This window comes from Oncorhynchus keta, chromosome 30 (genome assembly GCF_023373465.1).
Source record: "Oncorhynchus keta strain PuntledgeMale-10-30-2019 chromosome 30, Oket_V2, whole genome shotgun sequence".
Lineage (NCBI taxonomy): Eukaryota > Metazoa > Chordata > Actinopteri > Salmoniformes > Salmonidae > Oncorhynchus > Oncorhynchus keta.
In genome coordinates, this window is record NC_068450.1 from 29,985,467 (window position 1) to 30,011,126 (window position 25,660).

A 25,660-nucleotide genomic window follows, 5' to 3' on the forward strand; every position below is an offset into this window, starting at 1 on the left:
TGAACTAATCATCTAATTAATCAAATCCATAAAAATGAACTGGAGTACGATCTGCTATCAACATAAAACCTACCAGCCCATGAGGAGATTTCTGCTGAATGTTCTGATGAAGGGAGACTGCAGTAAAATCATGTATTGTGTTGAGCAATTACTAAGGTTTCATTCCTCTTACCAGTGGTTGCCTCTATCACAGTGGTGGGGGCAACTGTTGTAGGGTATTATTAGCCTCAATCCCTAAAAACTTTGTCTCCTCAGTTTATTGTTTTTGAAAGTTGCGACAGTGTCTCCTTGCAAAGTTTAATTTACATACTTTTTTACTTTGGGTCCTGCATCGCGGTTAGCCTCAGCTGCTGTGACAGCTACAATCTGTCCCGGGATCCTGCCAGACCAAAAAGCCTGAAGTTGTTCACCGTAGCTTAGCTACTAGCCTAGCTGGTAGCTATCAGTATCAAGCTAGCAAGGTTTCTCCCAACCTTGTGTCTGGGACCTCAGAGGTTTCCCACACTAATTGTGGCTGGATTCCCTGCTGCCTGTTGCCTTTTCCCTGCAACATGACCTGGCTGGAACTGCATTGTATGGCTGCCAACATTAACTGATGCTGTGACCAACGGTATGTGCAAAGACACTGCTTTCGTGTGGATTTAAAGGAGGAAACATATTTCTGCTTTTTGGATTTTGCCATTATTGTGAACTCTTTTTGTTCATTTGTTCATCCTGTAAGGAGAGAGACACAGAAGCCTAACTGGCCGTATTTCTCAGATGGAGGTCATTATTGAACATTTTCAATGGTGCAGGAGCTGTGTTTATTTTTGCTTTATTCTGAGACAATGTTGACTGCCCAGACTTTCAATGTAGCAACTGTTTGCATGCAGAGGACTGCAGACCAAAAATACATAAGTATTCAGACCCCTATGAGACGTGTGTATCCTGTTTCCATTGATCGTCCTTGAGATGTTTCCTCAACTTGATTAGAGTCCATCTCTGGTCAATTAAATTGATTGGACATGATTTGGAAATTCACATTCCATTCTATATAAGGTCCCACAGTTGACAGTGAATGTCAGAGCAAAACCAAAACCATGAGGTCGAAGGAATTGTCCGTAGAGCTCTGAGACAGGATTATGCTGAGGCACAGATCTGGGGAAGGGTACTAAAACATTTCTGCAGCATTTAAGGACTTCCTAGAGCTGGCCACCTGGCCAAACAGATCAATCGGGGGGAGTAGAGCCTTGGTCAGGGAGGTGACCAAGAACCAAACTGTCACTGAAAGAGCTCCAGAGTTCCTCTGTGGAGATGGAAGAACTTTCCAGAAGGACAACCATTTCTGCAGCACTCCACCAATAAGGCCTTTATGGTAGAGTGGCCAGACGGAAGCCAATCCTCAGTAAAATGCACATGATAGCCACAGGAACATCACAGCCTGCTTGGAGTTTGTCAAAAGGCACCTGAAGACTTTCAGACCATGAGAAACAAGATTCTCTGGTCTGATGAAACAAAGATTCTACTCTTTGGCCTGAATGCCAAGCATCATGTCTAGAATACACAAAGTACAGACCGATCCTTGGTGAAAACCTGCTCCAGAGCGCTCAGGTCCTCAGACTCGGGCGAAGGTTCACCTTCTAACAGGACAACAACCCTAAGCACACAGCCTAGACAACGCAGGAGTGGCTTCAGGACAGTCTCCAAAAATCTTTGAGTGGCTCAGGCAGAGCCCGGACTTGAACCCGATCAAATGTTTCTGGAGAGACCTCAAAATAGCTCTGCAGCGATGCTCCCCATACAACCTGACAGAGCTTGAGAGGATCTGCAGAGTTGAATGGGAGAAACTCCCCAAATACAGGTGTGCCAAGCTTGTAGCGTCATACCCAAGAATACTTGAGGCTGTAATCGCTGCCAAGGGTGCTTCAACAAAGTTCTGAGTAAAAGGTCTGAATGTAAATATAATAAATACCTGTTTTTGCTTTGTCATTATGGTGTGTGTAGATTGATGAGGGGGGGAAAACGATCGTATCCATTTTAGAATAAGGCTGTAACGTAACATAATGTGGAAAACGTAATGGGGTTGGAATACTTTCCAATGCACTATATGTAGCCTAAGAAACAAGGTTCATGAAATCAAAAACTTGCTAGTAACAGATTACATACATATTCTGAAACTCACTTAGATCATTTTTTGATAATACAGCAATACATGGTTATAACATCTACATAATGGACAGAAATATCAATGGGGTGGTGTTGCAGTCTATATTCAGAACCACATTCCTTTAAAGCTTATAAAAAATCTCATATTAAATACTGTGGAAATAATATGGCTACAGGTTAATCTGCCTAACCTAAATTCCATTCTTGTGGGAAGCTGCTACTGACCACCAAGTCCTAACAGTCACTATCTAGATAATATGTGTGAAATCAAATCAAATTTTATTAGTCACATACACATATTTAGCAGATGTTATTGCGGGTTTAGTGAAATGCTTGTGTTCCTAGTGCCAATAGTGCAGTAGTATCTAACAATACACACATATCTAAAATAATGGAAATAGGAAATATATAAATATTAGGACGAGCAATGTCAGAGTGGCATTGACTAAAATACATAAGAATAGAATACAGTATATACATATATTCAGTTGAGCATCCGGGTGGTAGTCGGCTAGTGATGGCTATTTAACAGTCTGATGGTCTTGAGATAGAAGCTGTTTTTCAGTCTCTCTCTTGGTGCACCTGTTTTGTAGAGTTGTGCCTTCTTCACCACACTGTCTGTGTGGGTGGACAATTTCAGATTGTCAGTGATGTGTACGCCGATGAACTTGAAGCCTTTCACCTTCTCCACTGCGGTCCTGTCGATGTGGATAGGGGCATGCAACCCACTGCTGTTCCCTGAAGTCCAGGGATAGGGCAGTGTGCAGTGTGATGGCAATTGCATTGTCTGTCGATCTATGCAAATTCAAGTGGGTCTAGGGTGTAAGGTAGAGATCATTTGATCCTTAACTAGCCTCTTCAATCACTTAATGAGTGAGTGCTAAGGGGTGGTAGTCATTTAGTTCTGTTACCTTTACTTTCTTGTGTACAGGAGCAATGGTGGACATCTTGAAGCAAGTGGGGACAGCTGACTTGGATAGGGAGAGATTGAATATGTCTGTAAATACTCAAGCCAGCTGGTCTGCGCATGCTCTGAGGAAGCTGCTAGGCCGTCTGGGTTGGCATCCCCTGTACTGACGTTTTGCCAATTTGATTGCTTTACGGAGGGAATAATTACACTGCTGGTATTCAACCATATTCCCAGTCACCTTGAAATGGTTAAATGCAGTTGTTCGCGCTTTCAGTTTTGAACGGATGCTGCCATCTATCCAAGGTTTCTGGTTTGGGTAGGTTTTAATAGTCACAGTTGGAACAAAATCACCTATACACTTCCTGATTAAGTCATTCACAGTGTCCGCGTCTACAGTTGAATTCGGAAGTTTACATACACCTTAGCCAAATACATTCAACTCGGGTTTTCACAATTCCCAACATTTAATCCCAGTAAAAATTCCCTGTTTTAGGTCAGTTAGGATCACCACTTTATTTTAAGAATGTGAAATGTCAGAATAATAGTCGAGAGAATGATTTATTTCAGCATTTCGTTCTTTCATCACATTCCCAGGAGTTCAGAAGTTGACATACACTCAATTGGTATTTGGTAGCATTGCCTTTAAATAGTTTTTCTTGGGTCAAACCTTTCAGGGAGCCTTCCACAAGATTCCCACAAACTGTTGGGTGAATTTTGGCCCATTCCTCCTGACAGAGCTGGTGTAACTGAGTCAGGTTTGTCGGCCTCCATGCTCGCACACGCTTTTTCAGTTCTGCCCACAAATGTTCAAAAGGTTTGAGGTCAGGGCTTTGTGATGGCCACTCCAATACCTTGACTTTGTTGTTCTTAAGCCATTTTGCCACAACTTTGGAAGTATGCTTAGGGCTATTGTGCGTTTGGAAGACCCATTTGCAACCAAGCTTTAAATTCCAGACTGATGTCTTGAGATGTTGCTTCAATATATCCACTTAATTTTCCTCCCTCATGATGTCATCTATTTTGTGAAGTGCACCAGTCACTCCTGCAGCAAAGCACTCCCACAACATAATGCTGCCACCCCCGTGCTTCAAGGTTGGGATGGTGTTCTTCAGCTTGCAAGCCTCCAAACATAAAGATGGTCATTATGGCCAAACAGTTCTATTTTTGTTTCCTCAGACCAGAAGGCATTTCAACAAAAAGTACGATCTTTGTCCCCATGTGCAGTTGCAAACCGTAGTCCGGCTTTTTTATGGCGGTTTTGGAGCAGTGGCTTCTTCCTTGCTGAGCGGCGTTTCATGTTATGTTGATATAGGACTTGTTTTACTCTGGATATGGATACTTTTGTACCAGTTTCCTCCAGCATCTTCACAAGGTCCCTTGCTGTTGTTCTGGGATTGATTTGCACTTTTCGCACCAAAGTATGTTCATCTCTAGAAGACAGAATGCGTCTCCTTCCTGAGCGGTTGTCACATCCTCACCTTAGTTCCATTTCTATGTCTCTGGTTTGGTCAGGGCGTGAGTTGGGGTGGGCATTCTATGTTTTGTTCTGTTTTGTTCTATGTTTTGTATTTCTGTGTTTGGCCTGGTATGGTTCTCAATCAGAGGCAGCTGTCATTCGTTGTCTCTGATTGAGAACCATACTTGGGTAGCCTGTTCCCACCTGGTGTTTGTGGGTAGTTGTTTCCTGTTTTGTGTTTTGTCACCTGATAGGACTGTTTTGATTTTCGTTGTTTCACTTTGTGTTCAGTCATCTTTCATTAAAATGGACACTTACCACGTTGCGTTTTGGTCCGATCTTTCCTACTCCTCATCAGATGAATAAGATCGTTACAGAACTACCCACCACCAACGGACCAAGCAGCGTGGTAACAAAGGGCAGAGGGTTCTGGACTCCTGGACTTGGGAGGAGATACTAAACGGTAGGGGACCCTGGAGTCAGGCTGGGGAATATCGCCGCCTCAAAGAAGAACTGGAGGCAGCTAAAGCTGAGCGGCGGCGATATGAGGAAAGGCAGCGCAACAAGCACGAGAGGCACACGGGGAGATTGGCGGAGTCAGGCGATAGACCTGAGCCAACTCCCCATGCTTACCGGAAGAAGCGTAATTCTGTTCAAGCACCGTGTTATGCAGTGAAGCGCACGGTGTCGCCAGTGGAAGCTCATAGCCCGGAGCGCTATAGGCCAGCCCCCCGCAAGTGCCATGAGAGAGGGGGCATCCAGCCAGGGCGTGTTTTGCCAGCTCAGCGTATTTCGTCTCCGGTACGCCATTTTGGCCCAGGGTATCCTGCGCCGGCTTTGCGTGCTGTGTCTCCGGAGCGCTGGGAGGGTGCAGTTTGCCCTATGCCTGCGCTCCGCCCGTGACGGGTGAATGTGGGCACTGAGCCTAAGGGAGAGGTGCGAGTGATATGCACCAGAGCTCCAGTGCTCCCCCACAGCCCGGACCATCCGGTGCCTCCTCCACGCACCAGGCCTCCTGTAGGTCTCCCCATCCTGGTGGGTCCTGTGGCAGCCCCACGCACCAGGCTGTCTCTCCGTCTCCTTCCTCCAGGTTCTCCCGCCTGTCCAGCACCTCCAGAGTCTCCCTCCTGTCCGGAGCCGACAGTCTCCCTCCTGTCCGGTTCCTGATTGAGAACCATAGTTAGGTAACCTGTTCCCACCTGGTATTTGTGGGTAGTTGTTTCCTGTTTTGTGATTTGTCACCTGATAGGACTGTTTCGATTTTCGTTGTTTCGCTTTGGTTATTTTGTATTCGGTGTTCAGTTATCTTTCATTAAAAAATGGACACTTACTATGCTGCGTTTTGGTCCGATCTTTCCTCATCAGATGAAGAAAATCGTTACAGCGGTATGACGGCTGCGTGGTCCCATGGTGTTTATACTTGAGTACTATTGTTTGTACAGATGAACGTGGTACCTTCAGCATTTGGAAATTGCTCCCAAAAATGAACCACACTTGTGGAGGTCTAAAACTTTTTCTGAGGTCTTGGCTGATTTATTTTGATTTTCTCATGAAGCAAAGAAGCACTGAGTTTGAAGGTAGGCCTTGAAATACATCCACAGGTACACCTCCAATTGACTCAAATTATGTCAGTTAGCCTATCAGCTTCTAAAGCCATGACATTGGAATTTTCCAAGTTGTTTAAAGGCACAGTCAACTTAGTGTACGTAAACGTCTGACCCATTGGAATTGTAAAAGAGTGAAATAATCTGTATGTAAACTATTGTTGGAAAAATGACTTGTCATGCACAAAGTAGATGTCCTAACCGACTTGCCAAAACTATAGTTTGTTAACTTCTCTAGGATAGGGTGCAGCAATCGGAATTTTGAATGAAAAGCATGCCCAAGTTCAACTGCCTGCTACTCATCCCCAGAAGATAAGATATGCATATTATTAGAAAACACTCTGAAGTTTCTAAAACTGTTTGAATCATGTCTGTGAGTATAACATAACTTATTTAGCAGGCGAAACCCATGAGGACAAACCATTCATATTTTTTCTTTTGAGGTCACTCTCTTTTCAATGGGATTTCATTGGGAATCCAGATTTCTAAGGGACCTTCTTGCAGTTCCTATCGCTTCCGCTGGAAGTCAACAGTCTTTAGAAATTGGTTGAGGTTTTTCCTTTGTGTAATGAAGAAGTAGTACTGTTCAGATCGAGGGTCACTTGAAGTGTACTGTTAGAGGCGCGTGATCAGAAAGCTAGCTACAGTTTGTTTTCCTCCTGAATTGAACACAGATCATCCCGTCTTCAATTCTATTGATTACCTAAAGTTGTATTACAAAAATAGTTTGAAATGTTTTGGCAAGGTAACTTTTGAGATATTTTGTAGTCAAGTTGGAACCTGTGTTTTTCTGGATCAAACGCGCCAAATAAATTGACATGTTGGATATATATCGACGGAATTAATTGAACAAAATGACCATTTGTGATGTTTATGGGACATATTGGAGTGCCAACAAAAGAAGCTCGTCAAAGGTAAGGCATGAATTATATTTTTATTTCTGCGTTTTGTGTCGGGCCTGCAGGGTTGAAATATGCTTCTCTCTCTTTGTTTACTGGGGTGCTATCCTCAGATAATAGCATCGTTTGCTTTCGCCGAGAAGCCTTTTTGAAACTTGACATGTTGGCTGGATTCACATCAAGTGACGCTTTAATTTGCTATCTTGCATGTGTGATTTCATGAAAGTTAGATTTGAATTTGGCGCTCTGCATTTTCACTGGCTTTTGGCCAGGTGGGACGCTAGTGTCCCACATATCCCAGAGAGGTTAAGGGAGGTTGGGGGAGGGCCTTGTAGGCATCCCATAAGGGAGAATAACAGTGGTTGAGTGTTTTAGCAGCGAAAGTACTACAGTCAGTGTGTTGAAAGAACTTCGATTGCGTTTTCCTCAAATTTGCATTCGTAAAATCCCCAGCTACAATAAATGCGGCCTCAGGACATGTGGTTTCCAGTTTGCAAAAAGTCTTGTGTAGTTCCTTTAGGGCCATCATGGTATCGGCTTGAATGGGAATATTCACGGCTGTGACTATAACCGAAGATAATTATCTTGGGAGGTAATACGGTCTGCATTTTATTGTGAGGTATACTAGGTCGGGTGAACAAAATTACTTTTTCTACATTATCAGAATCACACCATGAGTAGTAAATCATGAAACATACACCACTGCATTTCTTCTTCCCGGAGAGTTATTTTACCCTGTATGCGCAATGTACTGAGAACCCAGCTGGCTGTATGGACGGGGACAGTATATCCAGAGAGAGCAATGATTCTGTGAAACAGAGTATGTTATGGTCCCTGATGTCTCTCTGAAAGGAGATCCTCGACCTGAGCTCGTCTACTTTATTGTTCAGAGACTGAACATTAGGAGGTAAAATACTCGGAAGCAGGGAATGGTTTGCAAGCCTCCTGAGTCGAACTAGAAGTCCACTCCGAATACCTCTTCACCATCGGCATCTTCTTGTTGCAGCATCTGGGATAAGTTCAATTACCCTGGATTAAAAAATAAAGGATCCAATTTGGGAAATTCCTGATCATCCTGCTGATGATTTACCGCCTCTCTGATATGCAAAGTTTTTTTCCGGCTGTATGAAATGACACAAAAAAGTTATAGGCTAATAAAATAAGAAATAGCACACAAAAAAACTAAATACTGCAGAGTTGCTTAGGAGCTAGAAGCAGAGCTGCCATGTCTGTCGGCGTCATCTTGCAATCTGGCTTGATAATGTATGTGATATCAACAGAGAGGTATATTTTCTGGGTGATTTCAATATTGGCTGGCTTTCAACAAGTTCCCCACAAAATCTTCAAACTGTAACTAGCGCCTGCAACCTGGTTCAGGTTACCAGGGTAGTTAACCTCTTGAACCTCTGGGGGCAGTATTTCATTTTTGTATGAAAAACGTTCCCGTTTTAAAGAAGACATTTTGTCACGAAAAGATGTTCGACTATGCATATAATTGACAGCTTTGGAAAGAAAACACTCTGACGTTTCCAAAACTGCAAAGATATTGTCTGTGATTGCCACAGAACTAATGCTACAGGTGAAACCAAGATGAAATTTCATACAGGAAGTGAGCCAGATTTTTGAGGAGCTGTGTTCCAATGTCTCCTTATATGGCTGTGAATGCGCAAGGAGAGAGCCTACACTTTCTGTCGTTTCCCCAAGGTGTTTGCAGCATTGTGACGTATTTGTAGGCATATCATTGGAAAATTGACCATAAGAGACTACATTTACCAGGTGTCCGCTCGGTGTCCTCTGTCGAAACTATTGCGTAATCTCCAGGTGCGTGCGTTTTTCCATTTTGAACAGAGGAGAAACCAAACTGCCACGAGTGACTTATCATCGAATAGATATGTGAAAAACACCTTGAGGATTGATTCTAAACAACGTTTGCCATGTTTCTGTCGATATTATGGAGTTAATTTGGAAAAAAGTTTGCGTTGTAATGACTGAATGTTCGGGGTTTTTTCTTAGCCAAACGTGATGAACAAAACGGAGCGATTTCTCCTACACAAATAATCTTTTTGGAAAAACTGAACATTTGCTATCTAACTGAGAGTCTCCTCATTGAAAACATCCGAAGTTCTTCAAAGGTAAATTATTTTATTTGAATGCTTTTTCTTGTTTTTGTGAAAATGTTGCCTGCTGAATGCTAGGCTTAATGCTATGCTAGCTATCAATACTCTTACAAAAATGCTTGTGTAGCTATGGTTGAAAAGCATTTTTTGAAAATCTGAGATGACAGTGTTGTTAACAAAAGGCTAAGCTTGTGAGCCAATATATTTATTTCATTTCATTTGCAATTTTCATGAATAGTTAACGTTGCGTTATGGTAATGAGCTTGAGGCTATAATTACGCTCCCGGATACGGGATTCCTCGTCGCAACAGGTTAACTTCTTATGGCTGGGGTTCAGTATTGAGTAGCTTGGATGAATAAGGTGCCCAAAGTAAACGGCCTGCTGCTCAGTCTCAGTTGCAAATATATGCATATCATTAATATTATTATTGGATAAAAAACACTCTAAAGTTTCTAAAACTGTTTGAATGATGTCTGTGAGTATAACAGAACTCATATGGCAGGCAAAATCCTGAGGAGAAATCAAAATAGGAAGTGAGAAATCTGAGCTTGGTATGAATTCACCACAGTTCCCATTGAAATCCCCTTGAGATATTAATGATGTTGCACTTCCGATGTCAACATTTTATAGAAATTTGAATGAGACTTCTACTGTGTTGTGGGACTGAATGAGAGCAGAATGTATCAGGTGACTGGCAGTCAGCTATTTTCTGATCACGCGCATTCCTCATGCTATCCACTTGCGTTCCATTGCTCATCAAGACACAAAGGAATACTCCGGTTGGAACTTTATTGAAGCTATATGTAAATGTAAATGTATATGTTAAAAACATCCTAATGATTGATTCTGTACCTAGTTTGAAATATTTCTTCGACCTGTAATATAACTTTTTAAAGTTTTTGTCTGACGTAACGCTGACCAGAATGAGCGTTTGGATATGTATACCAAACACGCAAAAAAAAGGAGGTATTTGGACATCAATAACGGACATTCTCGAACAAAACAAACATTTATTGTGGACCTGGGATTCCTGGGAGGCTTTCTGATGAAGATCATCAAAGGTAAGGGAATATTTATCATGTAAATTCTTGTTTATGTTGACACCAACACGGCGGCTATTTTGACTATTTTTCTGAGCGCTGTCTCAGATTATTGCATGGTTTGCTTATTCCGTAAAGTTTTTTGGAAATCAGACACAGCGGTTGCATTAAGGTATATCTATAAACAGCACAGGAATTAATTCATCATCATGTATCACATTTTTACTAAATTAGCAGAAATTCGCTTTAAAGCAGTTTCAAAATCCATTGCATGTAGTGATCACAATATAGTAAGCCACATATCGGAAAACCAAAGTTCCAAATTATGGGCCTAATATAGGGTATAAGAGGTCATACGATAAGTATTGTAGTGATTCTTATGTTGATGATGTAAAAAAGATTTGCTGGTCTGTGGTGCAATGAGGAGCAACCGGATACTGCACTTGTCACAGTTATGAAATTGCTTATTCCAGTTACGATGCATGCACCCATTAAGAAAATGACTGAAGAAATGTTAAATCTCCTTGGATTGGCGAGAAATTTAAAAATGGTATGGCTGAGACAGATGTTGCAAAAGGAATGGCAAATAAGTCTGGCAGCACAGTTGGCAAACGTACTGCAAATTGAGAAGTTATGTGAAAAAACGGAATAAAAATAAGAAGAATCTATACAATGAAACAAATATATATGACATAAACATTGATAGTAATAACCTTTGGAACACCTTAAATGACATTTTGGGCAAAAAAGGCGAACTCAGCTCCAACATTCATTGAATCAGAAGGCTCATTCATCACAAAACCCACTTATATTGCCAACTACTTTAATGATTTCTTAATTGGCAAGATTAGCAAACTTATGCATGACATGCCAGCAACAAATGCCAACACTACACATCCAAGCATAACTGAACAAATTATGAAAGACAAGCATTGTAATTTTGAATTCCGTAAAGTGAGTGTGGAAGAGGTGAAAAAATGATTGTTGTCTATCAATTTGTAAGTCGCTCTGGATAAGAGCGTCTGCTAAATGACTTAAATGTAATGTAAATGTAAATGACAAGCCACCGGGGTCTGACAACTTGGATGGAAAATGACTGAGGATAATAGCGAACAATATTGCCTCTCCTATTTGACATATTGTTAATCTAAGCCTACTAGAAAGTGTGTTCCCTCAGGCCTGGAGAGAAGCAAAAGTTATTCCGCTACCCATAGTATAAAAAAAAGAAGATTTGTGAAAAAAACATTTACTGGCTCAAATAGCCAATGCGGATGACTCAACACTATATCCACGTCAGTTACTACATCGATTGAAATGACTGCAACAATTAACAAAAAGTTGCAGTTAGTTTCAGAATGGTTGGCAAGGAATACGTTTGTCCTAAATATTTCAAAAACTAAAAGCATTGTATTTGGGACAAATCATTCACTAAACCTCAACTAAATCTTGCAATGAATAGTGTGCAAATTGAGTAAATTGAGGCGACTAAAACTGCTTGAAGTAACATTGGATTGTCTGGCCCTTAAATGTAAATTTAAAACTAACATTAATAATATGCATGTCAATCTCTCATGGCTCAAAGTGGAGGAGATATTTACTTCATCACTACCTGTTTTTGTAAGGAGTGTTGACAAGCTGTTTAACTTCTTTGGGGTAGGGGGCAGTATTGGGTAGCTTGGATGAAAAACGTGCCCAAATTAAGCTGCCTGCTACTCAGCCGTAAAACCTAGAATATGCATATAATTAGAGAATCTGGATAGGAAACACTCTGAAGTTTCTAAAACTGTTTGAATGATGTCTGTGAGCATAACAGAACTCAGGGGTTGTGATGGAGACGTGCATGAGGATGTGTTCAACCCTCAGTTCCGAAGCTTCTCTATTCCGTTTGTTTTGTTGCCGTTAAACGTGTGTTTTGTAGCCTAAGAGAGTTTACCCAGGATCGGATCCACTCATCGCGTCCCTGGACTACACCTCTCCGTTCTTCGTGGCCTTTCTCCGCTGGAGATCTATTGGCGGATTGGATTGTCTGACTGACCGACTGACTACCACCTTTTTGTATACGGACCTGAGCCCTAGGACCGTGCCTCAGGACTACCTGACATGATGACTCCTTGCTGTCCCCAGTCCACCTGGCCGTGCTGCTGCTCCAGTTTCAACTGTTCTGCCTTATTATTATTGGACCATGCTGGTCACTCATGAACATTTGAACATCTTGGCCATGTTCTGTTATAATCTCTACCCGGCACAGCCAGAAGAGGACTGGCCACCCCACATAGCCTGGTTCCTCTCTAGGTTTCTTCCTAGGTTTTGGCCTTTCTAGGGAGTTTTTCCTAGCCACCGTGCTTCTAGACCTGCATTGCTTGCTGTTTGGGGTTTTAGGCTGGGTTTCTGTACAGCACTTTGAGATATCAGCTGATGTACGAAGGGCTATATAAAGACATTCGATTTGATACGGCAGGCAAAAATCTGAGAAAAAAATCCAAGCAGGAAGTGGGAAATCTGAGGTTTGTAGTTTATCACCTCAGCCCCCATTGAAGATACCGTGTGATATTAGTTATGTTTCACTTCCCAAGGCTTCCACTAGATGTCAACAGTATTTAGAACCTGTTTTGAGGATTATAATCTAAAGGAGGGGCTCATAAGGGTTCTTTGAGGTAGTGGTCTGGCAGAGTGCCGCAGCCTCGGTCTGGCATGCTCACGTGAAAGGTAGCTACATTCCACTTCATTCACTCCACTTCATTTGTACAGACAAAGGAATTGTCCAGTTGGAAAAGTAATGAAGTTTTATGTTAAAAACATCCTAAAGATTGATTCCATACTTGGTTTGGCATGTTTCTATGGGCTGTAACTGAACTTTTGAACTTTTCGTCCGACGTTCGGGCGCGACCTGAACGAGCTTTTGGATTTGTTTATCAAACGCCCTAACAAAATAAGATATTTGGACATAACTGATGGACATTATCGAACAAATCAAGCATTTATGGTGGAACTGGGATTCCTGGGAGTGCATTCTGATGAAGATAATCAAAGGTAAGTGAATATTTAAAATGCTATTTCTGTATTGACTACCCAATATGTCTGTGATCTGTGCTGCTTTGTTGTCTAAAGGCTGTACTCAGATTATTGCATGGTTTGCTTTTTCCGTAAAGTTTTTTTAAATCTGACACAGCGGTTGCATTAAGGAGAAGTTTATCTAAAGTTCCATGTATAATAGTCGTATCTTTATCAAAGTTTATTATGATTATTTCTGTAAATATATGTGGCTCTCTACACAATCACCGCATGTTTTATAACTACTGAACGTAACGAGCCAATGTAAACTCAGATTTTTTCATATAAAATGAACTTTATCAAACAACACATACATGTATTGTGTAACATGAAGTCATATGAGTGTCATCTGATGAAGATCATCATAGGTAAGTGATTCGTTTTATCTCTATTTCTGCTTTTTGTGACTGCTCTCTTTGGTTGGAAAAATGGCTGTGTTTTTCTGTGACTTGGTGGTGACCTAATATAATCGTTTGTGGTGCTTTCGCTGTAAATCCTTTTTGAAATCAGACACTGTGGCTGGATTAACACGAATTTTATCTTAAAAATGGTGTACAATACTTGTATGCTTGAGGAATTTTAATTATGAGATTTTTGTTGATTTGAATTTGGCGCCCTGCACTTTCCCTGGCTGTTGCAGGGGGTTCCACTAGCGGAACGGGGTTCAGTCCTAGACAGGTTATTAAACTAATAGCACACAGCTCGGACACCCATGCATACCCCACAAGACATGCCACCAGAGGTCTCTTCCCAAGTCCAGAACAGACTATGTTAGGCGCACAGTACTACGTAAAGCCATGACTACATGGAACTCTATTCCACATCATAAGGTAACTGAAGCAAGCAGTGGAATCAGATAAAGAAAAATACACCTTATGGAACTGTGGCTACTGTAAGAGACACAGGTACAGACAAACACATACGCACACAAACGCTAGCACATGCACTCTACACACACGTACATTGTAATATTGTTGTATGGTCTTATTCTACATTTTGTATTGCAGATATGTAGTGGTGTAGTAATGTTATATGACTTGCTGTTTATCTTTTGTTCCTTAATGTGTTTGGACTCAAGAAAAAAAAGCTGTTGTCCTGGCAACAGCTAATGGGGATCCCTAATAAATAACAATTAATACAGTTAACATATATAAACCCTGGTGGCAATAAAACATTTAAAGGAATCACATATCTGAGTTGAGATGTGCCAAATGCTATGATGCTGCTACTTCAAGAGGGTCGTTCTGTGAAATTAGTCCCTTTTGGGTAGTGTAACCTGAAAATTAATCACTAATCTCTCGAGTGGCTAGATGTTCTTTACCATTTGGCCATCAGATTTGCCACCAATGCTCCTTATAGGACACATCACTGCACTCTATACTCCTCTGTAGACTGGTCACCTCTGTAAACTGGGTATCTCTCAAGACCCACTGGTTGATGCTCATTTATAAAACCCTCTTAGGCCTCACTCCTGTTTATCTGAGATATATACAGCAGCCCACATCCTCCAGATACAACATCGGTTCTGCCAGTCACATTCTTTAAAAAGTCCCCAAAGCACACACATCCCTGGGATGCTCCTCAATGATAAGATGACATAAACTCCACAGTGGAAAGTCTTTACATCAGAGTTATCAGATTCACATGGAATTGTTGTTCAATTTAAATGTTTGAATATGAAATTATTTGTGATGGGATGAAATGTGATTTTAGCTTCTAAAATGTGAGATGTGGGTTTTCATAAGTTAGGGCTGCTCACTCAGTGGTGAAGAGACAGAGGTTGTAAACTTTTCACACACACCCCTCTTCCGTCCTATATAAGCTCTTGACTACAACATAACTATCTGTTCCGATGAGGTAAGATGACGATCCTATGTCAGAATGGTTCAGATAAAACTACAGAACGAAGCCAACATCAGCATGAGCTTTGGTTGCGAATGGTATGAACGTTGAACTCTTATTCAGGACAGAAGTGATACCTCCTAGCCGTTGAGTTAGCGACCGCAGCTGCAAAGGAACAGACAGAGTATCCCATCTACCACACAACGACGTTACTACAACTTACTACAACTTATCCAAGTGACCACCAGAGACCTTCTTCAAAGGGCAGAGGACTCGGTTTGGCAACACGGTCTTCCATCTACCACCAACCTACTGAAGCGCAGCTCAGAGTAAATATTTATTGCATTTTCCTTTTCCAAAAGGCATAAGATACTGTATTTACGATAGCACAGCTTCGCCTTTGTTCCAGTCTCCCGCTCTTTCACTCAAACCAGACCCTTTTCTTTTGTGTAACAAGCTGTCATATCTGTTCCGCCCGCTAGGAATGTTTTCCTATGACGTAAAGAATTATCCAGGTATAATTCATTCTTTGTGTATGTGTAATTCTGTGTGATTAGTTAGGTGATGTCATAAGGTGAATGCACCAATTTGTAAACCCCTACAACTCATCCAGAACACCGCAGCCCGTCTGGTGTTCAACCTTCCCAAGTTCTCTCACGTCACCCCGCTCCTCCGCTCTCTCCACTGGCTTCCAGGTGAAGCTCGCATCCGCTACAAGACCATGGTGCTTGCCTACGGAGCTGTGAGGGGAACGGCACCTCAGTACCTCCAGGCTCTGATCAGGCCCTACACCCAAACAAGGGCACTGCGTTCATCCACCTCTGGCCTGCTCGCCTCCCTACCACTGAGGAAGTACAGTTCCCGCTCAGCCCAGTCAAAACTGTTCGCTGCTCTGGCCCCCAATGGTGGAACAAACTCCCTCACGACGCCAGGACAGCGGAGTCAATCACCACCTTCCGGAGACACCTGAAACCCCACCTCTTTAAGGAATACCTAGGATAGGATAAGTAATCCTTCTCACCCCCCTTTTAAGATTTAGATGCACTATTGTAAAGTGGCTGTTCCACTGGATGTCATAAGGTGAATGCACCAATTTGTAAGTCGCTCTGGATAAGAGCGTCTGCTAAATGACTTAAATGTAAATGTAATGTAAATGTTGTAAGTCGCTCTGGATAAGAGCGTCTGCTAAATGACTTAAATGTAAATGTAATGTAAATGTTGTAAGTCGCTCTGGATAAGAGCGTCTGCTAAATGACTTAAATGTAAATGTATTTAGTAAATACATAATTAAACCCAATGTTGTATTGCTGATTCAAATTGTTAGCCAGGGTTCTTGAAGATAACCAAGAATTTACAACTTTCAGATTATGAGACTGAAGTAAGATGATGATTAATGTTGACTTGCTATTGATGTAAAATATTACTAAATCTTTAAGAGTTTATTCTGAAGATAACAGCTGTAGAAATATTATTTTGTTGTGCCCGACTCTCTAGTTAATTACATTTACATGATTAGCTCAATCGGCTGATATTAATTACGGAGAAATTATTTTATAGAATAGCATGTCATAGCAATTAATCCGGCATAACCAAAGACACAACACTTGCTATATTGTTGTCATAGGTCTCCCTTCATGTAGTGTTGTGTTGTCTCTCTTGTTGTGATGTGTTTTGTCCTTTATTTATATTGTATATTTGTATTAATTTTAACCCCAGGCCCCCGTCCCCGCAGGAGGCCTTTTTGCCTTTTGGTAGGCCGTCATTGTAAATAAGAATTTGTTCTTAACTGACTTGCCTAATTAAATAAAGGTTAAAAAAATGTTTTTAACAATCACATGAAATAAAGACAAATCACCAGAAATTACTTTGGCAAAGCAACAAAATAAGGCTTTACCATAATGGTGAACACATTTTGGGATTAAATGGGTTAAAATGTTCCGAGAGGTCACAGAGGGTGACAGAGGGACACGTCAAAATGCTGCATTTTGGCACTTTAGCAACTCTTTATAAATATAAAAAATCTGAGATATTTCATTCTCCAATCATAATAATAATAATAATCATCATCATCATCAATATCAACATTATCCCTTACCAGTGGAGGTTTTACTGGTGGGGGCCTCAGTCACAGTGGCATTCACCCACTCTGATATCTTTGTCCCGTTGGATAAGGTGCAGTTAACATATATCAGCCCTGTAGGCAATCCAAACAACAGTAATCACATTCGTATCTGAATTACATGTAAATACTGGCAAATGGATAGTGCTGTTTCGAAACAGGTCAATTCTTATTGATATTATTTCTCATTGATCATTATAATCATCATTAATCATTGATATTGTTGATCAGAATGTATTTTTAACAAAGTAAATTGAACAGTAGATTACCTGGACAGTGTGAGATTCTCCTGCTGACAGTATCACTATTGATGTAGTTTCTGACCGTACAGGTGAGATTTCCTGACAGGCCTTTCTTCAGAGTGATGGTGTTTGTCTTATTATCAGGAGGGGCATCAGTGTTGCTCAGTGTCTGTCCATCCAGAGTCCAGCTGTACTGGGGACCATCCCCCTCAGAGGAGCAGGACACCCTCATCTCTCCATGAGACAGACACTCAGAGGACAGCTGAGGACTGGACACTGGAGCTGTGGGGGAAGGAGGATATGTAACTGTAGTAAGAGGGAAAAACACATTAGAACACAACACCAGCCATTCTTCTTGAAAGCCACATAAACTACTGTAGTCAACAGGAGCTGCAGATTCATGACACACAATGACTGTTGGTTATTTGAAATACAGATGATTTAATGTTGATGGATGTGGTTATGACTATGTATTTTCAGTAGACTGTGATGTCAGCGTCAGTGGTGTATAGGTAAGGAAGGAGTCAAGCGCAGGAAACAGAACTGAGTAAATATAACGCACTTTACTCTGGAAAAATAACAGTACAATAAATCCATGTACGAGTAAGAAATCCTAACACGCAACAATAACACATAACAGGAACAATCACGCACAATACATAATGGGAACCAGAGGGAGAAATCGGGACCTAATAATAACTTAATGGGAACCAGGTGTGTACACTCAAGACATAACAAATGGAAAACAGAAACATGGATCGGTGGCAGCTAGAAAGCCGGTGACGACGAGCGCCGAACACCGCCCGAACAAGGAGAGGCACCAACTTCAGAGGAGGTCGTGACATATGAAAATAAAAATGACTCCATGGTTACACATAAAATGCATTTCTCATTATTTGTATTATTAGGTAGTCACATATTTGTAGTTTATCCAGAGCAATAGCTTGTCAAAGTTATCATTTGTAATCATTATTTTGCAAGTTATTATCTGGCAAGTTAGTTATTTACCTTTGATGAACAGTTGTAGTTCTCTGGTCCCTGATAATTTCCCTTCTGAATTATATTTTTCGAGCAGGTATTCACCAGAATCATTCCTTCTTGTGTTATTTAACCTCAATGTCCCATTGTTTATAAAGAAGTGTACTCTGTCTTCAATGGGGGTGTATTTTATTAACCATTTGTCCTTCTTCATTTTGAGTATCTCTGTTTTAGCACCAGTTGAGCCTTTCCAAAATGAGAGTTCATCATACCTCGTGGCATCAGTCACCAGCTGGAGATAGACAGTTCCTCCCAGAGCTCCATAACACTGAGATCCATTCTGTATAGCATCACAGGAAGTCTCCAAGCCTGAAGATCAAGAAGAAAAACAGACACTGTAGTGACTATCACTGTTCTAACACATGTCATGTCATGTATCATTTTACAGATGATGATATAAGTGACTAACAGTACAACCAAACCAACAGCATCATCGTGATAGGGATCATTAAGTCAGTGATCATTATCATGGGACAACTGTGTTCTACCGTGTTCTGAATATTGTCTATCACCATCCGTCATTTCTGCTACATGTATAGAAGACTCCTGATATTATATTCTGCATAAAAGAAGAGGGAAAGCAACACATATAAAGATGTTTCTTACCATGAGACACTCCTGCTGAGATCACCAACAGTCCTAAAACAGCCTCCATGTCTCTTTACAATGCAGGGTCTCAGTTTATCAAATTAACTTTGGTACTTCAAAAAAGTCCTCTATTTTCTATTCAGAGCTGAATTTGTGTTTTACGGCACAAACAAAACCAATGCAAGGAAATATGAGAAATAGCTGTTCCTGCCACTCAGAAGACCTCAACCAGTTTGTGACAAGCAAAAGAAGAAGTATAACTTTGACCCTAATTCATAGGTTCTGACTCAGAGGAAAGAGGAAGAGCCCCATCATAGTCTCACTTAATCATTATACAAACCACCAGAATGGCTTCATGTCTCATGTGTGATGGATTTAGTTAAGATGTCAAACACAGTATGTGATAAGTGAGGCTTCTTTTGAGTGTGAAGAAGAGATGTTTGCGCCTGAGAATATAACACCTCATCCGTTGTGTCAGGGCAGTGGTCAGCTCTCACACCCTGCTGTCCAACACTGACATGAAGACACTACTTCCTTCTTCACAATAAGTAGGCTCTTTCTGTAACGACGTTCGTCTGTTGTAAGAAGAGAGTCAGACCGAAATGCAGCATGTAGGTTACTCATGACTTTAATGAACGAAAACGGTACATGAAATAACTGAAATACGAAAACAACAAACAAAACGTGAAACTAATTACAGCCTATCTGGTGACTACAACACAGAGACATGAACAAACACCCACCAAATACAAAGCGCACTCAGGCTACCTAAATACGGTTCCCAATCCGAGACAACAAGAATCACCTGACTCCAATTGAGAATCGCCTTAGGCAGCCAAGCCTAACTAGACACACCCCTAATCATACACAATCCCAATTAATACAAACCCCAATATGAAACACAACATATAAACCCATGTCACACCCTGGCCTACCCAAACATATACCAAAAACACAAAATACAATGACCAAGGCGTGACAGAACCCCCTAAGGTGCGGACTCCCGGACGCACCTCAAGAGCATAGGGAGGGTCCGGGTGGGCGTCTGTCCATGGTGACGGTTCTGGCTCGGGACGTGGACCCCACTCCATAAATGTCCTAGTTCCTCCCCTTCGCGTCCTGGGATAATCCACCTTCTCCGCCGACCATGGCCTAATAGTCCTCACCCAGATCCCCACATAACTGAGGAGCAGCTCGTGACAGAGGGGCAGCTCGGGACAGAGGGGCATCTCAGGACAGAGGGGCATCTCAGGACAGAGGGGCATCTCAGGACAGAGGGGCATCTCAGGACAGAGGGGCATCTCGGGACAGAGGGGCATCTCGGGACAGAGGGGCATCTCGGGACAGAGGGGCAGCTCGGGACAGAGGGGCAGCTCGGGACAGAGGGGCAGCTCAGGACAGAGGGGCATCTCAGGACAGAGGGGCAGCCCGGGACAGAGGGGCAGCCCGGGACTGAGGGGCAGCTCGGGACAGAAGCAGCCTGGTACTGAGGGAAGCCCGGTACTGAGAGGAAGCCCAGTACTGAGAGGAAGCCCAGTACTGAGAGGAAGCTCAGTACTGAGAGGAAGTCACCCCACAAATGTACCAGACTATGTTTGGGATATTTATTTCTCGCACAGATTAGAATAGGTCGACTTTTGTACTGTGGGGGATAGTAGATTGATATAGGCTAGTGGTTTTGCTTTTCGTTAGGCCTACTACTCATCTTGCTGGCTGAAAAAAAGTTATTTTGGACAGTTCTTCCAATATCCTCAATATGCACCTCGGAATTGGATAAGGACGCACGCAGTTGGTGTCTGTCTTCCCTTGTACAGTCTTGTCCAAAAGTTTTGAGAATGACACAAATTTTATTTTCACAAAGTCTGCTGCCTCAGTTTGTATGATGGCAATTTGCATATACTCCAGAATGTTATGAAGAGTGATCAGATTAATTTAAATTAATTGCAAAGTCCCTCTTTGCCATGCAAATTAACCGAATCCCCAAAAACATTTCCACTGCATTTCAGCCCTGCCACAAAAGGACCAGCTGGCATCATGTCAGTGATTCTCTCGTTAACACAGGTGTGAGTGTTGATGAGGACAAGGCTTCAGATCACTCTGTCATGCTGATTGAGATCGAAATAACAGACTGGAAGCTTCAAAAGGAGGGTGGTGCTTGGAATCATTGTTCTTCTTCTGTCCTGTCAAACATGGTTACCTGCAAGGAAAAACGTGCCGTCATCATTGCTTTGCACAAAAAGGGCTTCACAGGCAAGGATATTGCTGTCAGTAAGATTGCACTTAATTCAACCATTTATTGCATCATCAAGAACTTCAAGGAGAGCGGTTCAATTGTTGTGAAGAAGGCTTCAGGGCACCCAAAAAGTCCAGCAAGCGCCAGGACCGTCTCCTAAAGTTGATTCAGCTGCGGGATCGGGGCACCACCAGTACAGAGCTTGCTCAGGAATGTCAGCAGGCAGGTGTGAGTGCATCTGCACACACAGTGAGGAGAAGACTTTTGGAGGATGGCCTGGTGTCAAGAAGGGCAGCAAAGAAGCCACTTCTCTCCACGAAAAACATCAGGGACAGACTGATATTCTGCAAAAGGTACATGGATTGGACTGGAGAGGACTGGGGTAAAGTAATTTTCTCTGATGAAACCCCTTTCTGAATGGTTGGGGCATCCGGAAAAAAGCTTGCCCGGAGAAGATAAGGTAAGCGCTACCATCAGTCCTGTGTCATGCCAACAGTAAAGCATCCTGAGACCATTCATGTGTGGGGTTGCTTCTCAACCAAGGGAGTGGGCTCACTTACAATTTTGTCTAAGATCACAGCCATGAATAAAGAATGGTACCAACACATCCCCCGAGAGCAACTTCTCCCAACCATCCAGGAGCAGTTTGGTGACGAAAAATGCCTTTTCCAGCATGATGGAGCACCTTGCCATAAGGCAAAAGTGATAACTAAGTGGCTCGAGGAACAAAACATCGATATTTTGGGTCCATGGCCAGGAAAGTCCACAGACCTTAATCCCATTGAGAATTTGTGGTCAATCCTCAAGAGGTGGGTGGACAAACAAAAACCCACAAATTCTGACAAACTCCAAGCATTGATTATGCAAGAATGGGCTGCCATCACTCAGGATGTGGCCCATAAGTTAATTGACAGCATTCCAGGGCGGATTGCAGAGGTCTTGAAAAAGAAGGGTCAACACTGCAAATATTGACTTTTTGCATCAACTTCATGTAATTGTCAATAAAAGCCTTTGACACTTATGAAATGCTTGTAATTATACTTCAGTATTCCAGAGTAACATCTGATAATAATATCTAAAGATACTGAATTAGCAAACTTTGTGGAAATTAATATTTGTGTCATTCTCAAAACGTTTGGCCACGACTGTCGCCTGTGAGAAAGACGTGATCATGTGACGTAGAGCCATGTGAGTGAGAGATGCTTAAAATTGGCAGCACACTCAGGGAGATGGGCACAACGCAGCACTGCGGGCAAAAAGGCAAATATATAATATTATATTAACTCTATCTTGAACTGCATTGTTGGTTAATAATTGTTTGTAAGTAAGAATTTCACAGTAAGGTGAAATACCTGTTGTATTTGGCACGTGACACATTTTATTTTATTCGGGAGGAGTTGGGAGGAGATATTGGATGCGAAGGGATCCTGGACTTGGGAGGAAATCCTGGCAGGACAGGATCGCCTTCCGTGGTGGCAGACGCAAGGAGAGAAGGGAGGACAGTGATGACGCCGGGGTTTGCCCTAAGGAGCGTGTTATAATGCCACCTGAGTCAGCTCTCCGTACTCGTCCTGAGGAGCGTGCTATCAGTCTGGTAAAATCTGTGCCGGCTCCACGCATCAGGTCTCCAGTACGCCTTCCCAGCCCTGTACGTGCTGTGCCAGCTCTCCAAACTCACCTTGAGTGTTTCATTTGTCTGGTACCATTTGTGCCCTGTACGTCCTGAGCCAGCTCCTCGTACTTGCCGTGCGACGCAGTGGGTCATCGAACCAGTACAATTGATGCCGGCTATACGCACCAGGTCTCCAGTATGCCTCCACAGCGCAGTACACCCTGTGCTAGCTTCACGCACTAGGCCTCCAGTACGCCTTCCCAGTCAGGTACATCCTGTGCCAGATCCTCGCACCCGCCCTGAGGTGTGTGTCACCAGTCCGGTGCCACCTGTACCGGCCCCACGCATCAGGCCTCCAGTGCGCCTCACCTGTCCGATACCACCTGTGTCGGCTCCACGGATCAGGCCTCCAGTGCACCTCTCCAGTCCGGTACGTCCTGTGCTAGCTCCATGCACTCACCCTAAAGTGCGTGTCACCAATCCGGTGCCACCTGTACCGGCTCCACGCACAAGGCCTCCAGTGCGTATTCACAGTCCGGAACCTCCTGCGACGGTCCACAGTCCAGAGCCTCCAGCGACGGTTCCCAGTCCAGAGCCTCCAGCGAGGGTTCACAGTCCAGAGCCTCCAGCGAGGGTTCACAGTCCAGAGCCTCCAGCGAGGGTTCACAGTCCAGAGCCTTCAGCGACGGTCTGCAGCCCGGAACCTCCAACAACGGTTCCCAGTCCAGAGCCTCCAGCGACGGTCTTCATTCCGGAACCTCCAGCGACGGTTTGCAGTCCGGAACCTCCAGCGACGGTTTGCATCCCGGAACCTCCAGCAACGGTCACGATCCGGAACCTCCAGTGATGGTTCTAGACACATCGTCCAGTTCCGTTCCATGGCAGGAGCCTTCCTCTGCGCCGGTGTCCAGTCCAAACACTGTGCAGTCCTGTTCCATGGCCGGAGTCGTCTTCTGCGCCGGTGCTCAGTCCAGATACGGCGTCCAGTCCCACTCCATGGCAAGAGCCTTCCTTGACACCGAGGTCCAGTCCAGGCACAGTGTTCAGCCCGGGTCCATGGCTGGAATGAGCGGGTTCTTCGGCCCGCACCAGAGCCGCCACCCATGCTGGTGGATCCACGGGATGAGCGGGTTCTTCTTCCCGCACCAGAGCCGCCACCGGTGCTGGCGATCTGCGAGCGGAGTGGGTACTTCGCCCCGCACCTGGAGCCACCACTGACACTAATCACCCACCCTACCCTCCCCATTTTTTTCAGGTTTTTGCGGCGGAGTCCGCACCTTTGGGGGGGTACTGTCACGCCCTGACCATAAAGAGCCATTGTTTCTCTAAGGTGTAGTAGGTAAGGTGACTGGGGGTAGTCTAGTTTATTATTACTATGTGAGGTTCTAGGTTATTATTTCTATGTTGGTGATTTGTATGATTCCCAATTAGAGGCAGCTGGTAATCATTGTCTCTAATTGGGGATCATATTTAGGTAGCCTTTTTTCCACCTGTTACCATTGTTACTACTGTTACCACTGTTAAAACTGTTACCACTGATACTACTGTTACTACTGTTACCACTGTTAAAACTGTTACCACTGTTAGCACTGTTACCACTGTTACTACTGTTACCACTGTTACTACTGTTACCACTGTTACTACTGTTACCACTGTTAAAACTGTTACCACTGTTACCACTGATACTACTGTTACTACTGTTACCACTGTTAAAACTGTTACCACTGTTACCACTGTTACCACTGATACTACTGTTACCACTGTTAAAACTGTTACCACTGTTACCACTGTTACCACTGTTAAAACTGTTACCACTGTTACCACTGATACTACTGTTACTTGTTGGGGATTAATCAGAATAGTTGGGTAACATAGATAAAATGTTTTATTTTCATTATATGCTTGTGAGTTACTTCTCATTTAGAATGTATCTTGTTGTACTATAGTGGTGGCCATTTGCAGTTATCCTTTCTCTGTCCTGGGTTCAGTTACTTGGGCCGCAGAGAGGGGAGAGGTCAAGCTTGTCTTCATATGTAAACATATATTTTAAACCATGTGAAGGGATGATTGAGGTGGAACCAATTATCTCTTGGCTCCACAATGTCTGTGTGCCAGTAAATGTGCCAGTCCAGGAGGGGTGTATTTGATATATGCTAGTGGATGAGGTTTTGTTTTTGGTCCTGAGTGGTACTAAGAGTGAGATAGGAACATAGTTTAGGAGACAAAGCTGGATGATAATTTATAGCCATTTTTTTTTTTTTTTTTTACCTTTATTTAACCAGGCAAATTCTTATTTTCAATGACGGCCTAGGAACAGTGTTCAGGGGCAGAACGACAGATTTGTACCTTGTCAGCTCAGGGATTTGAACTTGCAACCTTTCGGTTACTAGTCCAACGCTCTAACCACTAGGCTACCCTGCCGCCCCTAATGCTGTCTGGCTATGGGATACTCCTCTCTCAAGTAAAGTCTTCCTTTGTAATGTTCCTAAGATCTGTTATTCGTCATGTGAGTTGAGATGGGTGTGTCTTGGCTATAAATGATACTAAGAACTGTTTTGTAAGCACTCTCAGAGAATTAATTTATAGACACTGAATTAATCTGAGAGTCACAGGGTTGTGATGGAGCTCATATAATTAAAGATGGACTTTATGATAACTCTGACTTATGTGTGGTTTGCTCTCGTGATTTGGTAATACAGGAAATGTCCACTACATACTACTGTTAACACTGTTTACCACTCATACTACTGCTACTACTGTTAC

At 42.9% G+C, this 25,660-nt stretch overlaps 2 protein-coding genes across 16 annotated transcripts in view; one reads left to right on the forward strand and one right to left on the reverse strand.

Moving 5' to 3' along the window:
- Positions 1 to 25,660, reverse strand: part of LOC118363380 (uncharacterized) — a 160,060-nt gene that overhangs the window by 49,947 nt on the left and 84,453 nt on the right. For 5 of the 15 annotated variants that reach the window (XM_052488191.1, XM_052488189.1, XM_052488182.1 and 2 more), the window contains one exon: positions 17,454 to 17,708. The exons of 3 other annotated variants lie outside the window; for them this stretch is intronic. In XM_052488191.1, the coding sequence (XP_052344151.1) occupies positions 17,454 to 17,708 (255 nt within the window). Of the gene's footprint in view, positions 1 to 17,453; positions 17,709 to 18,434; positions 18,774 to 19,070; positions 19,210 to 25,660 lie in introns of those variants that run through there. 7 more of the 15 variants (XM_052488190.1, XM_052488181.1, XM_052488188.1 and 4 more) reach the window with 4 other exon arrangements.
- The window catches only part of LOC127913975 (Golgi-associated RAB2B interactor protein 3-like), a 40,717-nt gene continuing 16,329 nt past the window's right edge, over positions 1,273 to 25,660 (forward strand). Inside the window, exon 1 of the mRNA XM_052488195.1 lies at positions 1,273 to 5,532. Within this exon, the coding sequence (XP_052344155.1) occupies positions 5,459 to 5,532 (74 nt within the window). The 5' untranslated portion in view covers positions 1,273 to 5,458. The remainder of the gene's footprint in view (positions 5,533 to 25,660) is intronic.